The 17,130-nt window shown below is 41.0% G+C and overlaps 1 protein-coding gene and 2 long non-coding RNA genes across 6 annotated transcripts in view; 1 reads left to right on the top strand and 2 right to left on the bottom strand.

The window, feature by feature from the left end:
• Nucleotides 1-17,130, bottom strand: part of cdh23 (cadherin-related 23) — a 180,597-nt gene that overhangs the window by 52,809 nt on the left and 110,658 nt on the right. For all 4 annotated transcript variants that reach the window (XR_004660256.1, XM_034899154.1, XM_034899156.1 and 1 more), the window contains 4 exons: nucleotides 5,919-5,983; nucleotides 4,902-5,139; nucleotides 3,355-3,460; nucleotides 3,067-3,194 (listed from right to left, as the gene is read on the bottom strand). Coding sequence is in view for 3 of the 4 variants with exons in the window: in XM_034899154.1 (XP_034755045.1) it covers nucleotides 3,067-3,194; nucleotides 3,355-3,460; nucleotides 4,902-5,139; nucleotides 5,919-5,983 (537 nt within the window). In the remaining variant the exon portion in view is untranslated. The remainder of the gene's footprint in view (nucleotides 1-3,066; nucleotides 3,195-3,354; nucleotides 3,461-4,901; nucleotides 5,140-5,918; nucleotides 5,984-17,130) is intronic.
• The window catches only part of LOC117960885, a 9,950-nt gene continuing 3,580 nt past the window's right edge, over nucleotides 10,761-17,130 (bottom strand). Inside the window, exons 2-3 of the long non-coding RNA XR_004660257.1 lie at nucleotides 16,424-16,429; nucleotides 10,761-10,772 (exon numbers count right to left, since the gene is read on the bottom strand). This is a non-coding gene — a long non-coding RNA (uncharacterized LOC117960885). The remainder of the gene's footprint in view (nucleotides 10,773-16,423; nucleotides 16,430-17,130) is intronic.
• Nucleotides 16,538-17,130, top strand: part of LOC117960887 — a 26,579-nt gene continuing 25,986 nt past the window's right edge. The window contains exon 1 of the long non-coding RNA XR_004660259.1: nucleotides 16,538-16,838. This is a non-coding gene — a long non-coding RNA (uncharacterized LOC117960887). The remainder of the gene's footprint in view (nucleotides 16,839-17,130) is intronic.

Genomic DNA, 17,130 nt, shown 5'->3' with positions numbered 1-17,130 from the left:
ACAAGACAGCTTAGTCTTCATTCAGTACACACAATATAACGACTCTGAACCCGAGGAGACTGTGAGGAATTTGTCACAGGGTGTGTCTGCTGCAGTGCCAAGTCATTAAATACTTTCTGGAAAAAAGCAAGCAAAAGTTCTTGCTTGAAGATATGTTAAAAAAGTGTGAAGATTCTCTGCTAAGTGGAAAAGAACCAGCAACAAACTAGTTTTTAACCATGTAAGAACTTTTCAAGAACCAAAAAAACACCATCACATAAGAAGGGAAGACACAAAAGGACTTTTGCATGAGTGTAATAATTAAACACAAAAACCACACAGTTTCTTAACCAGCTAATTTTACTGATTTAGAGACAAATTGATCTAGTGACTGTTTATGATGACCACCAGCATACTGGTAATATTAAATTAGGTATGTAATAAACTATGTACAAAGGAAGGAATGTGTCTATAACGCTAAAAGACTGTCCCATCGGCTGAACATGATGATAAATGGATACATGTTCGGCAGGCTTGTGGATTTGATAGGACTGGCCTGACCGCAGTGACCTCAGTTAGGGACACTGGACTGCCGGCTAAGGTCTACCTCTGAACCTGTTTTTGTGTCTGAGAACATTAAACCAATCCCCTGATCCGTGTTAGTGACATTAAACATCAATATAAGCAAAAACAACCAAAGAATGGGAAAACTAATCTTACTATTGGTGATACAAGGCAACCGATATGAACGTCATGCAAGATTTTGGAAAAGTTAATAATACAAATAAATGTATATTGTCAGATATCATAGTAGGGGAATACACTTTTTTATCTGTAAGAATGAATAAGCATTCCTGAGTTGTATTGTCAGTCTTTCAAGTATAGGATCATTTTATTTTGTTTTTTAACATTCCACCAGATATCATTTTTAACGAGAACAGAAGAGCAGGATTTGTTGTTTGTTGGCTGTACTTTGGACCGCATACTGGAGGAGGCATTTCTAACTTACAAAGAACCAGATTTTTAGAAATTGCTCTCTTACAGCTTGAATATGAATGCTACTGTTTATATTTTGGTAATGTCCATAGGTTGGTAGAAAGTGTCCGGCAGATGACAGAGATTTTTATGGAAAAAATACTATTTTACTTGCAAGGTACAGTACTGCTCGGTGTCTGTGTTGCAGAAAGTTGCCACATTTAGAAGAGGCACTGTGACGTTCACGTTTAGGTTGGCTGTGTATCATGGTGACAGGCAGGAGTCAGGATGAATTACTGATGTTTAGGGCCCTATCTTGCACTATTGATTACTATCAATAGCAATGCACCAAGGTACAAACTAGTGGCAGCTGCTGGTCTTTCAAAGACGGAAAGATCATTTTCAGCCTACATCACAAATAATGGTACAGTTATTAATAATAATAATAATAATAATAATAATAGTGAGATGGTTTCAGGCATGACCAGCAGTGCATTTTCTTTGTCACAGCACTTCCAGTCAGCCAGCTAATTTTGTCATACAAGAACTAATAAGGCCTGTCACCTTGGTCTATGTTTTGCACTAATTCAATCTTAGGTGTTAATACTGTAAATCAATTGTAGGTGTTAATAATGTAAATCAATCTTAGGTGTTAGTACTGTAAATCAATCTTAGGCATTGATCTGCACTGCTGTTTTATTTTAAATTTCTCCTCGTAAGGAAGACTTTCAAATGGCCAAGATCAGGTCTACAATATTAGCATGGTCTCCCATCGTGTTCAGTGTGCTAGCTGGCTAGTTCACCCCTACAACACTAGCCTAGGCTCAGGTTACTTTATTGGTACCCGCGGGTGAACTAGGTTTACAGACTAAGAGGCAGGACATATTTAAAACTTTGTGTACCACCCCATAAAATGCAACACACCAAACATTAAAACATGTTATAAAGAATAGTAAACAGTACATGACCAACGTGCTTGTGCCTAGCCTACTGTATGAATCAATGAACAAACGATCTAACAAAACGATATTTAACTCAAAGAAGGAAATGTGGGAATTAGGTCAAACTGAAACAAGGAATGTGGTGTATAATTGTATGAAATGTATTCTGAAAACTGGCTAGCAATTTTGTTAAGTAAATACAAAGACACAGGTTGCAGTAGTTTACCTATTTTAACGATCATAGCGGAGGGCGCAGGTGCGTTTAGGGCGTGTCTAATAGCAATGCACCAAGTTAATTAGTAAACTCGCAAAGTCCGCGATAGGAATGAGCTCGTATAGCTTTGGCAACTTTTTGTAGTACAAAATTGCAGTCAATCAAGAGGAGAAGCAGCCTTTCGATAGACCTTCAATTCATCATGCAGAAGGCCAGAGTCCGGGCCGGCCCACTCCTCCCTTCAACCCCAGAGACGATGAGCGTCCGTGGGCGGGAAAATATTTGCAGCATTTATACAATGACCGTCTAGTTTGAAGCACTTAAAGAGGCCCCTTAGGTCTATGTCATGCAACAAATGAAGACCAGAAGAACGTCTCTTATTACCTAATCCGCGTTCCAGAAGCAGGAAGTGTGACACAGGCCTATTGAAGTCCATGGACGCTAGGCTTCAATAGGAAAACGCACTGACGCTAGGGGAATGTATGAGGAGGAATCTGAGTCCGCTGATTCTGAACAAACTTGTCTTCGAGATGAACGTATTCTAATGCATTTTTTGTCCATAAAATGTTTACACAATAGTACATATTTGACCATAATTGTTTTTTACATTTTAGAGGAAGCTGAGCATCCCTTGCTGTCTTAAAGAAATCGCCTCTGGTGCAAACGCGTCCGGCTTTCAAAGGGAATGAAAGATGACACACTGATTGGTTTATTGCATGTTATGCCAAAAACACACCTATGAATTCATGGAGAAACTAAGTACCACCGTATTGAACCATGCGTCTGGCTCACTGACCTTTTTTTCCGCCGTCAAACTAGCAAAAGTGGATTTAGACACGCCCTAAACGCACCTGCGCCCTCCGCTATGATCGTTAAAATAGGGCCCTTAATTTAAAAAGCACTACCGTGGGTAGGTGTATCGTTTGTGTGTGTGTGTGTGTGTTTGAGTTTACTTACAATCACCTCCACCGTGACAGGGACGGTGCTGTTGAGGGCTGGGTTTCCCCCATCTTTGGCCATCACTGTCAAATAGATGATCCCATTGGGAACTTTCTCATAGTCCAGAGGCCTGATCACACTGATCACTGATGGAAGCAGAGAGGTAAAGAGGGAGAGAGAAGGAGAAAGGCTGGCTTTTGTGCTAAATTTAAATTTAGTTTAACTAGTCTAAACATCTACAGCAACACTGGCCAGATATACTGTACTTCATAGATTGGGGGTTCATGCGCCTATAGGCCGGCGTACCTGCGTAGCCCTCCACCATGATGATGCTGAAGAAATCGGGGAAGCCCGAAGAAGAAGTGATGGTGTATGTCAGGACGTTGTTGGGAGGAGAATCCTCATCTGTAGCCTGTGGGTGGGTAGACAGGGGGGAATAGTTAAAAGTCCACAGAGAGAAGTAGTGAAAAGTTCAGACTGAGACGTGAAGACAGGGAGTGTAACAGAACAGATGCTGCAGTCGTGAGTGCTAATATTTATATGTGTATTGCAAAGCATGGGTGCGTGTGAGTCTGTGCACGTGTGTAGCCAGGAAGCTGTCAGTCAGTGGTGGCATGTTGTTGACAGATTAAAGCTGATTCTGACTATTAGCGGTGCAAGCGTCAATACTGGATGAACACCAACCGAGCCAAAACGAGCTAAGCAGGCAGAGGACAGATGAAATAATACTTTGCAGGGCTAATCCACAACAACATCAACAACAATGATGACACCCCCTCATTATTCCAGAGCTGGCAGGAACTTGAGTCCTCCGGCTGTGAGGAAAGTCTACTGGGCCTTACTTGGATCGTTAAAGGCTGGACAGGTTGTCAAAAACACTCACTTGTATCTCTCAATAACACGCATATCTCAACTCTTTGATTTAATGCCAAAGTGCTGAGTAAGCAGTACCTTTTTCCTCCCACAACTTTCTAAACTCTGTCTTTTATCTTTCAGAATGTCTTCCTAAATCAAATTTCAACAAATAGTTTCATATATGGCAGCTGTTTACCACTCAAAGGTAAGAGTAGTTGCGAGCAGGAAATAAAATAGACAAGTGGCAAATAAGTAAAAGAATAAGAAGCGTAGAGAAAAGGAAAACGATTTTAGCTGTTAGAAAGCATAAGCACCGTAGTAAGAGTCATTGTTTGCAAAAAAGAAAGAAGCAAACAGCCTCTCTTTGCTTTGTCTCTCAACACATCCTCTCCCTCTATTTCAGTCTTTCCCCTCTTTCCTAATACTCTCACTGTTCTGGAGTATATACGTCAGTGTTTGTGTGTATAGTTGGTTCCAAGGCAAATCGCTGACGCACAGAATAGTGCATCTGGCTTCCCTGTTCCTCTTGGGCAGCGTATTAATATCAGCAGCGTTTAAGGTTAGCTCAGATTAATCAAACACAGTGAGTCAAGCATTGAGCTCAGTCACCAGCTCAACTCCCACAGTGTAAAGGCAAGACGCCAGAGTGCACTGTGGCAGAGTGAGCCCTTGCTGTACCCACTGCCACAAGGGATGTTGTAGTCTTTCTCTCCAGGGCGCAATCACAGGAAACGCAAAGCCATTAGTTACCATTGTGCCTGTGTACCTCTGCTTTTTGTGTGGCAGTGACTATATACAGCGCACACAAACACATAACTGCATGATTGTAGTAACACTGAAAGAAAGAAAGCAAAAAATTGTTGCAGCCAAACAATTATTGCTAAGCAACATAACTTTTATTATGAGTGTTGATTTTGGTTTAGCGTACCAACCAGTAACAGCCAGGTTAACTAAGAACACCTTTTTTTTTTTTTTTAAGGCCTTTACACACGTCTCACCCTGACTCGAGCCACCGTCTGGACCGCCTGTTCGTTCTCTCTCAGCGAGCCCACGTACAACTCCTTCTGGAACTGCGGCGCGTTGTCGTTGACATCCAACACGCTGACACGGATTCTCCCCGTTGTCACCTCCCCGCCGCCGTCCCTCGCCAACACGGTCAGTGTGAAGCGCTGCATCAACTCATAGTCTAGACTGGCTCGCAGAATGACCCAGCCCGTCTCAGCGTCCAATGAAAACCTGCAGGGGACAAACGTGAGGAAATTAACAAGATAATTCATTGTTATAACATTATACTAACTTGTTTAATTTTGAAAGATGCATTTCCAATGCTGAGCAACATAAGTAAATCATGAAAACATTATTCTTTCCCGTTATAAAAAGCAAAAAACGGATATCAAAGACACTGTGTACTGAACAGTTTATAGTTTATTAGAGCTTTAGTATAAGGCACATTATACACAATATATCACATCAAAATTGTGTTTAAAACAGCAGGTTTGTATGTTTTAAAAATAACTAAATGTAGCATGAAATTGTTTTGTTATAACAAAAAAAACATCTTGTTAGAAAAAGAATAAGGTTCTCAATCTCGATGTTTTCGGCATATAGCACTGTTTGTGGGAGCTGATGGGGTTACATTTGACTGTAATTGCAACTCGTACAATTTTATGTGACAAAAAATGATGGAATACACTGGCTTAGAAAATAACTCTGCTAATCAAATTCAACAAATGTCAAAATAAACAAAATGATGCTCAGTGAGAACAACAGAGAAACAAAATTAGTAGGAGGCTGCACTTATTGTGTTCCTTTGATAATGGAGATAATGAATGAATAATGTTTGATTCTGTAAAGTGTGGCCAAAAGAGAGCAGAGGTAAAGGAAAGCACCAGACATCATTGTAGCTCAGCTGCCTCTGGCTCAGCTGTGAGGCAGAAACAGTGCTGTACAATCGTACACAAGTGGCTGAATTAATGAAAAATGAATGCGATTGAGTGTGTGTGGCTGCAACTTACTGGTCTGGTTCATCACTAAAGTAGTAACGCACAATCCCAAATGTGCCTACATCTCCGTCTGTAGCCTGGACAGAAAACACAGGGGAAAAAACTGTTTACTTTTACAATCATACTTATTTCCTTGTACAGTTTAACAAAACATTTAGCTTCAATTGTCCAAACATCCATTTTGTTTCTTTCTTATCTACTTTTTTTCTTTTCACATGTACAGTGCGGCTCGAAAGTTTGGGCACCTCAGGTAAAATTTTTATTAATGTGCATGAAGAAGCCAAGAAAAGAAGGAAAAAAATCGCTAAAAGGCATCAAATGATAGATTAGACATTCGTATAATATGTCACAAAAAGTTTGATTTTATTTCAATCATTTACACTTTCAAAATAACAGAAAACTAAAAAATGGCGCTTGCAAAAGTTTGGGCACCCTGGAGAGTTTCTAGCATGCACCGCCCCCTTTGGAAAGCTGAGCCCTGACAGTGTCATGGATTGTTCTCAACCATCGTCTGAAAAGACCAGGTGATGTCAATCTTAAGGTTTTAAAGGCCCATACTCATCTGACCTTGCCCCAACCATCAGCACCATGGGTTCTTCTAAGCAGTAAACTGAAACTGAAAATAGTTGATGCTCACAAAGCAGGAGAAGGCTATAAGAAGATAGCAAAGGGTTTCAGATGCCAAAATCCTCTGTTCAGAATGATATTAAGAAATGGCCGTCAAAAGGAACAGTGGAAGTTAAAGCAAGATCTGGCAAGCCAAGAAAAATATCAGACAGGACAGCTCGCAGGGTTGTAAGAAAAGCAAGTTCAAACCCATGTTGGACTGAACGATCCATCCAGAAAGACCTGGCAGACACTGGAGTTATGGTACACCATTCCACTATAAAGAGATACTTGTAAAAAAATGTTCTTCATGGAAGAGTCATCAGAAGAAAACCTCTTCTATGTCCTCACCACAAAAATCAGCATTTGAAGTTTGCAAATGAACATATAGACAAGCCTGATATATTGTGGGAACAAGTTGTGTGGACCGATGAGGTTAAAAGAGAACTCTTTGGCCGGAATGACCAAAGGTACGTTTGGAGAAGAAAGGGAACAGAATTTAATGAAAAGAACCTCTGTCTGTGTGTTAAGCATGGGAGGGGGATCAATCATGCTCTGGGGTTGTATTGCAGCCAGTGGCACAAGGAAAATTTCACGAGTAGAAGGAAAAACGTGTTCAATAAAACTTCAGCAAATTTTGGACGCTAACTTGATGCCATCTGTGAAAACGCTGAAGTTAAAGAGAGGATGGCTTCTACAAATGGATAATGATCCTAAACACACCTCAAAATCCACGGTGGATTACATCAAGAGGCGTAAACTGAAGGTTTTGCCATGGCCTTCACAATCTCCTGACCTCGACATAATTGAAAATCTATGGATAGACCTTAAAAGAGCAGTGCGTGACAGACAGCCCAGAAATCTCAAAGAACTGGAACTCTTTTGGAAAGAAGAACGGGCGAAGATACCTCAAACACGGATTGAAAGACTCTTGGCTGGCTACAAGAAGTGTTTACAAGCTGTCATACTTGCCAAAGGGGGAAGTACAAGTTATTGACTCTGCAGGGTGACCAAACTTTGCAGACGCCATTTTTTAGTATTGTTATTTTGAAAGTGTAAATAACGGAAATAAAATCTAACTTTTTGTGACATATTATACGACTGTTTAATCTGTCATTTGATCTTTTCTTGGCTTCCTTATGCACATTAATACAAATTTTTACCTGGGGTGCCCAAACTTTTAAGCCCCTCTGTACATGCAGTAAAAATAATTCAAATCTCTTACTCAAGTATTGTTAAGCTAAATTATTTGTGTCTGCCCTCAAATTGTATTGTGAAAACTGAAGGGAGGGAACTTCATGGCACACCGTTCAAAGTACAAAGTGCTGTCAATTAAATTAAATTAGAATTTAGTTTTCCTGACAGTGATATGGTCATTAAAGCAGAACAATAGAAGGCTTTTCCCATTTCATGTTAATGTAACATAATTTTCCTCAGCATACATTTGTACCTGTGTGTATGTGTGCTTGTGTGAGGTTACCCAGAGCTTAAATAACATGATTATATGATATTTCTCACTCAAGCTGAGCTGTCTGTGACAGTAAAACATGCAAGTAATGCAAAGGTGTTGATTGGATTTAATCTGATAAGAGAACTGATTTCTCATTCACATGACCCACCACCGCCTGAAAAAACAGCAGCAACTGCTGTCATATGTCTTGCAGAGGAGAATGGTGTCAAAAATCAAACATAAAGAGCAACACTTTCAGGAATCTTGTACTTTATGAAACGCCAATCTGTCTTTGTAAACACATGCATTCCCATGTGCACACATGCACTGATGCGTACACATAGGGTGTTGTGTCGTTGCTGATGGATCGTGGCTGGAGAGGCTGTTGTAATAGAGTTTCACTTCAGTGGCTCTGCAGTCAGTTGAAGGGCCAAACTCGAACGTGTCTGCAGCCTGCTCTGTCAACCACGATGCTGGTCACTGTGATTCAGTGATGCCCTGATACCAACCTTATTAAGTAGGACTGTGTGTGTGTGTGTGTGTGTGTGTGTGTGTGTGTGTAGGGTATATGTTTTTTTGCATGTGGCTGTGACTTGTACGACTTTGTGAGCAAGTGTGTGTGTGTGTGTGTGTTTGTGAATATGCGTTTAACGACATGAGACTGAGGTTAAAGTATATACACCAGTAAATGGGCCAAAATGTGACTGAAACAATGCCCTTTTTTGGCTGTAAATGGCGATGCAGGAGTGTGTGTTTGAATGTATTAGGAGATATCTGTGAAATGTAATGCATTTATTGTTACATGTTTGCGTGCGCGCCTGTGCACGCGTCTGTGTGAGTGGCCATCTATGACTGCTCTTACAGATGGAACAACGGCGGCAGCTATCAATGTGTTTTTTTAATCTTTTTTTTTTTACACCATGCTGTTTAGCAAAAGCCCATCATTTTACAGAGAGCTTCCACCACATCGTCCTGGATGGCAAATCAATAGTTTTTTTTAATGTCCAAATGGCCTTCGCTTGGTTGTCAAGTTCCCCCGAAGCACATCTTTCTACGAATAGAAAGCGGGACGCTAACCACATGTTAGGTGTTTGGGACTCCAGTCAGGTTCTTATATTAACCTTTGAGTTTTCATCCGTCATGTCTCAAAGACCTCATCATTTAATGCCACTCATCTGCTTCTCCCCCTCTCTTTTGGCATTCTTACCATTCCTCCACCTCCTTCTTTATCTATTTCTTTCCGTCTTTACCTCGCTTTCCTTCCTATATCCCAAGCTCCTCCTCCATCTCCTCTGTCTCCCCTCTCCTCTACATATCTCCCTAAGCACACTCTTCCCCCTCGATGCCTCCCTCCCTCATGTGCTCCCTCTCCCAGGTGAGTGACAGGCCCATAAGTGCTCCAATGATAGCAGTGGGGGTGTTGGCGTGACAGCTATCTCGGCGGTGACAGGAGCCGGGCTCAGCCTGGGAGCTAATACTGCCTCTGCTTCTGCACCCGAGTCCCTCTCGCCATGACGACAGACAGAGAGGAAAAGAGAGACACAGACGGAGATAGAGAAGCCCCCCCTCTCCCCCACCCAATCATTCACCAACTCGCTTTCTATCTCCCACCAAACAATCACCATGACAGTACGGCCCGGTCACTTTGTCGACTGCTTGCCAAATACTTTCAACTTTAGAAGCAGACGGCCCGCAGCAGATGGATGGTAGAGATTGGTTTGTGCAGGGATTTGCAGTAATTTAACACCATGGGCCTGGATCCTTGACACCAGGGTATTATGCATTTGCTCCCCATCGCCATGGTAGCTCAAACTTTTTTGGTTTGGGGAATAGGAGGTGATGGAAAAGTTGGCGGGGTTTGGTGCACAGGGAGTGTGTGAGTGTACAATTTAATGAAGAAAAAATGACATGGAAGTAAAGCTGGGCTATATGCCTAATAACCTCACTGATAATTACAACGAGCATTTCTTTTACTGAGATGGTTCGCTGGGATAAATTGTTTTCATGCCAAATAAGTAATGCTGATGGTTCCATGAAACATCTCTATTTAGGGGCACTCCAAATAACTGAAAAAAGTTATTAAAAAAACAGTATGGAGGATGCACATTGCCATTGACTAAGATGGTAAAAAAAACCTGTTGGTTGAATAATTGTTCTCCTACTGTCAAGAGGCCCAGAGATGTTCCAATGGCAGTATATGTTGTAGATTATTGCTGGGCCCAGACTGCAGTGATGGAAATCTCCCTTTTGCTAAGGAGGAGGGGACTCAGTCAGCATTCTGATCAAAATACAAACTAAGTTGCTAAGGAGTTTCTGCACAAAGAGTCATTGGCTGTGCTGATTGCCAATATAAACTCTGAAAACCCTAGGCTCCTCAGGCAGTAACTACAAAAGAGAAATTAGTTCTCAGTTGACCAGTTTGGTTAAATGATGTGTTTCCTCCCTTTAGAGAGGCAAAGCCAGCAGGCAAACAGTGTGTGTGTGTGTGTGTGTGTGTGTGTGTGGGTGTGTGTGTGTGTGGGTGTGTGTGTGTATATGGGTGTGCCTGTGTACCAGTGCACTCATCTGTGTGTCTCTATGCCTGTTAATGCACCTGTGACAGTATGTGTGCGTTGATTGGAGTGGTTTTGTATGCAAAGTATAATGTGTATGTGAGTGCATATGTTTGTGCATGTGAAAAGGACACACATGGACAGAGATGCACGGTGTTTCCAGGTTTTTCAGTCTTCGGGGCATATGTGCACCCCAACCATTTACAGTATAAACTCCTATTATCACACTCAATTGCTTTCAAGAAATGAGAACTTTCCCTCATTGGCGACAGAAAGACAGGGGTAATGTGTGTGTCTGTGTGTATGTGTGTAAACTGGTGTTGGGTTGGAGGGGGCACAGGAGCAGATTATCAGTCCAGATATCTCATGGACAGCGAGGGAAGTTAAAACTGCACAGGCCTCTCTATCGTGAGTGAGCTGGAATTTGAATTGATTGGCTCCTAGAATTGCTTTTTTTTCCGCAGAAGCTGTGAGAGGCATGGGAAAGGAAACCAATTACTGGCTGTCAAAGCCTGCTGTCAAAATAGAGATGACCCCCAGTCTAAACACAGACACCCTCCTCTGTCTCAGTGTTGCACACCTAAACACAATCACAAAGAATAGATAACACACAGTCACATCACAAGCACAGTGAAGATGTCCAGTTCCTGATAATCATTGTGTGGGAGTCAGTGACAAGGACACATCTATCAGGTTATCTTCCTTAACTTTGGTTAGTTTCACCCATGCTGCAGGCTGCTTAAAAGGCCCTCTTCCTCATTGAATCACATTTTCTGTTTCTAAGACCATAGCTCAATCTTCACAAATGCTATACAAGTGGGATACAGAAAACTGTTTACTTTCAACACGATAAAAGTAACCCTTTGCATATTGTACTGTGTGTGTGTGAAATTCACAAAGCAGAGTCTTGATCATATGACACATTCCCTGGCGTATACGTCAGCATCTTTAAGCACATCATCTCAGCTAAATGAGGTGCCTGTGGATCAGCAGTGTGGATATTTGTGGCTGCCACTGCACTTGCTGGGCGCTACAGGAATCAAATGCAAATTCAGAGTGAGATGTGCACAAGTTATTAAGACTGCACATCACACTTGAGTAAATAATTTTCATCAAACCATGCCTGCTCAATAATCATCAGAAAAAAAGTAAAAGCAATGAAGAGCTTTGTTGTAGATTAAAGGATAGGGTCACATTTTCAAGACTTGTCTCACAACAATACTCTGTGCCTGTATGCACAATATTACGGTTATTGGTCACTGTTCCTCTCATCCATACCGCAAAGAGATCCCTTCCTTACACGACTTCCATGTAAGAGATGGGGAACCATATCCGCAGTTCCTTGTTCTGAGCAAAAATGTATTCTAAACTTAAATTAAAGCTACTAGAGGCCTCAGCAGTATGAGTTTATCATATCAAGTGAGTCTCTTCTCTTTTGAGACTTTTTTAGTTTTGCAATAAAAACACTAACTTTGATGTGTCTTAATCAAACTGCTGAAGTCTCATATTGCAGCAGCTTTGGTTGGACTTTAAAATGCATTTTTACACAGAATGGGGACTGTGGATTTAGTCTCTTCTACTGGAATCAGGGATCTCTTTAGTGTCAATATAAACTGGAGGAACTATTACAGCAAACAAAAACATGTTTCACGGCAAACATAGGCACATGAGTATTGTTTGAGGACATAGTTGAAAAACATTGTGAATTGAGAGTATTCAAATAATTTAACATTTTGCATTAGTCAGTCAAATAAAGTGGTCACTTGTCTCGTCACAATACAACTAAAGGTTTGACTGGAATGAAGAGGTCAATAAAAGAATGGATTTAACTTAGATTTTTATGGCCTTCTCTAAACTTTTGGGTTGCTTATCCTATGTGCACAACCTGCCGTAGGCCTCTTTACTGTAGAGCATCTAACCAACACAGTACAATGTCAGACTCAAGAACAGAGCAGCAGACTGTAAAAAACACAAACACTGACACCATAATAAGGTTTTCCGAAGATGTGTCCAATTAATGATTACATGTACTGAACAATTACTCACTCAACTAAACTAATGAGTGAATTGATATAGTCTCTTAATTTCCACAACATGAACGTGCATGTACAGATGTAGCTGTGTGAAATTACGCAAAATTCAAACTTCTTTAGTAGAGACAAGATGCAAAATCCCTCAAGTCCTCGGATCAAACGAAGACCTACCGCATCTCTTGCCAGTCCCCCAGCTGTGACCTAGAGCACCTGAAGGGGTCGAAGGGAGCTACAGTGGGGCTCAAATGTTTGGGCAACCCAGGTAAAAAAATGTATTAATGTCCATAAAGAAGCCAAGAAAAGATGGAAAAATCTCCAAAAGACATCAAATGACAGATTAGACATTTGTACAATATGTCACAAAAATTAAGATCTTATTTAAATCATTTACGCTTTCAAAATAACAAAAAACAAAAAATGGCGTCTGCAAAAGTTTGGTAACCCTGCAGAGTTAATAACTTGTACTGCCCCCTTCCCTAAGTATCACAGCTTGGAAACACTACTTGTAGCCAGCCAAGAATCTTTCAATTCTTGTTTGAGGTATCTTTGCCCATTCTTCCTTACAAAAGTCTTCCAGTTCTTTGAGATTTCTGGGCTGTCTGTCACGCACTGCTCTATTAACGTCTATCCATAGATTTTTAATTACGTTGAGGTCAGGAGATTGTGAAGGCCATGGCAAAACCTTCAGTTTACGCGTCTTGATGTAATCCACCGTAGATTTTGAGGTGTGTTTAGGATCATTATCCATTTGTAGAAGCCATCCTCTCTTTAACTTCAGCGTTTTCACAGATGGCATCAAGATAGCGTCCAAAATTTGCTGAATTTCTTTTTGCGTTTTTCCTGTGCCCTTTCTACTCCAAACGTACCTTTGCTCATTCCGGCCAAAAAGTTATATTTTAACTTTATTGGTCTACAGAACTTGTTTCCACAATGCATCATGCTTGTCTATATGTTCATTTGCAAACACAGATTTTTGTGGTGAGGACATAGATGAGGTTTTCTTCTGATGAATCTTCCATGAAGACCATGTTTGCACAATTATCTCTTTATAGTAGAATGGTGTACCACAACTCCAGTGTCTGCCAGGTCTTTCTGGATGGAGTGTGCATTCAAACGTGGGTTTGGACTTGCTTTTCTTACAACCCTGCGAGCTGTCCTGTCTGATATTTCTCTTGGTCTTCTAGATCTTGCTTTAACTTCCACTGTTCCTGATGACTGCCATTTCTTAATTACTTTCGAACAGAGGATATTGGCAACTGAAACCCCTTTGCTATCTTCTGATAGCCATTGCCTGCTTTGTGATTGTCAACTATTTTCAGTTTTCTAGACAACTGCTTAGAAGAACCCATGGTGCTGATGGTTGGGACAAGGTCAGATGAGTCTGGGCATTTAAAACCTTAAGATTGACATCACCTGGTCTTTCCAGACGATGATTGAGAACAATCCATGACACTGTCAGGTCTTAGCTTTCCAAAGGCGGCGGTGCATGCTACAACTCTGCAGGGTGCCCAAACTTTGCAGATGCCATTCTTTTGTTTTCTGTTATTTTAAAAGTGTAAATGATGGAAATAAAATCAAACTTTTTGTGAAATATTATACGAATGTCTAATCTGTCATTTGATGCCTTTTGGAGATTTTTCCATCTTTTCTTGGCTTCTTCATGCACATTAATACAAATTTTTACCCAGGGTGCCCAAACTTTCGAGCCCCTCTGTACGTGTGTGTGTTTTACTGCGGACACTTTAGTGTAATGGTGATGGCGAGTGTACGTTTATGACTGCTTTATTTCTCTAAACCATTAACAAGCAGGTGGGGGTGCTCACAGCTACTGCTGACTGCCGACAGTATCGAACAGCCTGTTTCTATTATCTCCTGACCAAACAAATAACAGCAAGACAGAGAGAGCACAAGAGAGAGATACAACTTAAACACTTTTTTAACAATGTATACTTTTGTAAAAGAAGAGTCCAATAAAGTATAGTGGATGTCTTCAGAGAATAATGTGACAGCTTAGAAGATAAATTATACCATTTGCATGCATACACAGCTACTTTATAATGATTGCAACTACATGTGAACCACTGGAGAAAAAAACAGCTGTTACCTCTGGAATGAAAAGGAAACGGGAGGGGTGGAGGGAGTGGTGGTGTTGGGGGGGTAGAGAGAAAGAGAGAGAGATAAAAATAAGAGGACTGTATTATGGGCATAAGCTAGAGATAGAGTTTAAGCTGCCAGTGAAAAGGCTTAATGCAGAGTTCTTTGTGGCTGGCAGCTTCACTTTGCTGAGTGGCCTTGGTGCTCCCCCTCTCTCTTTCTCTGTCCTCAATGATGAGGCAATGAGATTAGCAACAGCACAGGGAGGATGTAGCGAATGATAAAGAGTAAAGAGTATACTACAGAGACACACTGAATACAAGGTAGAGGACAAAGAAAGCATGTGTTGAAATACATGGTACCTATGGTCAGCTTTGCTGAGGTCAAGAAATGACAGTGGACATTGTCCAGTTACAGACAGTCAACACTAGTATCCGGCACGGTTGGTGGTCTAGATCCGTGTGGGGGCCAAGGCGGCATTCCTACTTCCGTTCGCAGACATATAAACACCTGCATTGCTCAGGTGCTGCCGGAAAGGATGTCCCTTATTTAGGCCAAATATCCGTTACCTCTGGTTTTCTTTGTGATGGCATTTTAAACTGGATTGGAGTGGATTTATGAGGACAATAGTTAACTGCTGTCCAATATAAGTTATCTGTTGAACAACTAAAAACAACATACACGTGTTCCACCAAAACACGTTCTTTCCTGTGGCTATTTTGCAGAGGCACCGTTGCTCCGTGCGGCAGATAACCAAAGACAATTTTGATTGGTTTAAAGAAATGCCAATAAACCTGAGCACGTTTTTGTCCCATCCCGGAATACTATGTGGAGACGCCAGACACCCCGCAGCAATACTGTGGAAGAAGGTCTGGCAGTCACGGAGACTACGTCCATATTTCATAAAGTCTATGGACAAAACAAGCCATTTGAAGACCTCATCTCGGGCTTCAGGAAATAGTGATTTGTTGGACCAAACAATTCATCAATTAACCCAATTAAATAATCTGCAGATTAATTCAGTCTGCCGATGTGCTGCAATAGCAGCAATCGGCGCAATGTCTATTATTGCCCATACTTATTTTTATTCTTCTGCCAGATTTTCATCCCGCTACTAGTCCCAGAGCGTTGCCACCACGCGCACACAAAATACATCAAAACGTGTGTAATGATCGAGAATGGTGTGCTATGACTTTTCTAAGAGATTTTCCGTGCGGTCTTCATGAAAACGGCAAAAAACTGCAAAACAATTCTCATAGACTTGAATGGGAAATGTTTGGGAAATTGGTCAACATCGCAAAGACAAGACTTTGGCGTTTATTGGGCTGAATGGGAGTTTAAATGTCAAGCACAGTTTCTCTCAAATCCCAGTTTACGTATCGTCCCGTTTTCAGACCGTCTCGGATTTTCCAATGTGTGTGTATGTGGCGGAATGTTGAGAGCTAGAGTGGAGGACAGAGTGGGGAGGTTTAAAAAATCATCTTGGTTATCTTGCTATAACTTGCTTTCACACAAACAATTCTAACTTGTCATGGACAATTTATACATCAAAACGTAGGTATTCTTGTCTAGTTTCAGCCAATGTGCTCATGTATGCAATATAAATTATATTCTTTGCTCAGAGACCTTTCAAATGACAAGATTTGTCAATCTTCCTCCATTCACTGCCATGTTAAACATCGTCAACATTTCTGAGCAGAACGCAGAGCGAAGCACTTTTTTACATCGTTTATCCACATACATTTTATATTAATACGTTCACAAAGGCCTTCTGGTGCCCACGAGAACCTTTTTTTATTGATAGCTAGTTTCCCTTTGATGATATGGTCATTTGTTTGAGAGCTTGTTCTGTATCTAAATAGCTGGTGACAGCAGGTGCCAGTCGTAGTCGTTAACTGATTTCAGATCAAAGAGATGACATCACAGAGATGAAAGGCTTCCTATTGGTCCTTAGTAACCAGGCAACCTTACTCTGTATGTCTGTCTGTTGAAATCTATCTGTCTCCCTCTCTCTCAGACACACACACAGACAGACACACACACACGTCCTAACGTCTTAAATAGGTTTTAAAAAGTTATATCTCTGAAGGCTTTAGACACTTATTATTTTTTAATAAGTCTTATTGCTATTTGCATGTGCACCAAGTAAGAGGCACACTGATAAAATTTCTGCGGAATTTTATAGTTGTTATTATTAGTTATTAGTTAAATTAGATCACCTTTTGGCCATTTAGTGTAATTGTGTTGGTTGTTTTGTTGAATTTGTTGTTTAACCAAACAAATGGAACCAAATGAGACCAATATTTAGCTCCAATACACTCAACAATCTGGGAAACTTCACCTTTCACTACTCCCTGCTCTAATCTGGTCGTCCTAACACCTTGTCTCACAATGTCACAATCAGCCAAGAGAAGCTGCCCATTATTAACAGTGACACTGTGGGAGATACTACATGAGGGAAAGAGCTGGGCCTCATCCCTTTCATTACA

The sequence above is a fragment of the Etheostoma cragini genome, chromosome 17 (assembly GCF_013103735.1).
Source record: "Etheostoma cragini isolate CJK2018 chromosome 17, CSU_Ecrag_1.0, whole genome shotgun sequence".
NCBI lineage: Eukaryota > Metazoa > Chordata > Actinopteri > Perciformes > Percidae > Etheostoma > Etheostoma cragini.
The sequence above is the reverse complement of the archived record's forward strand: the minus strand, read 5'-3'. Positions and strand labels throughout refer to the sequence as shown.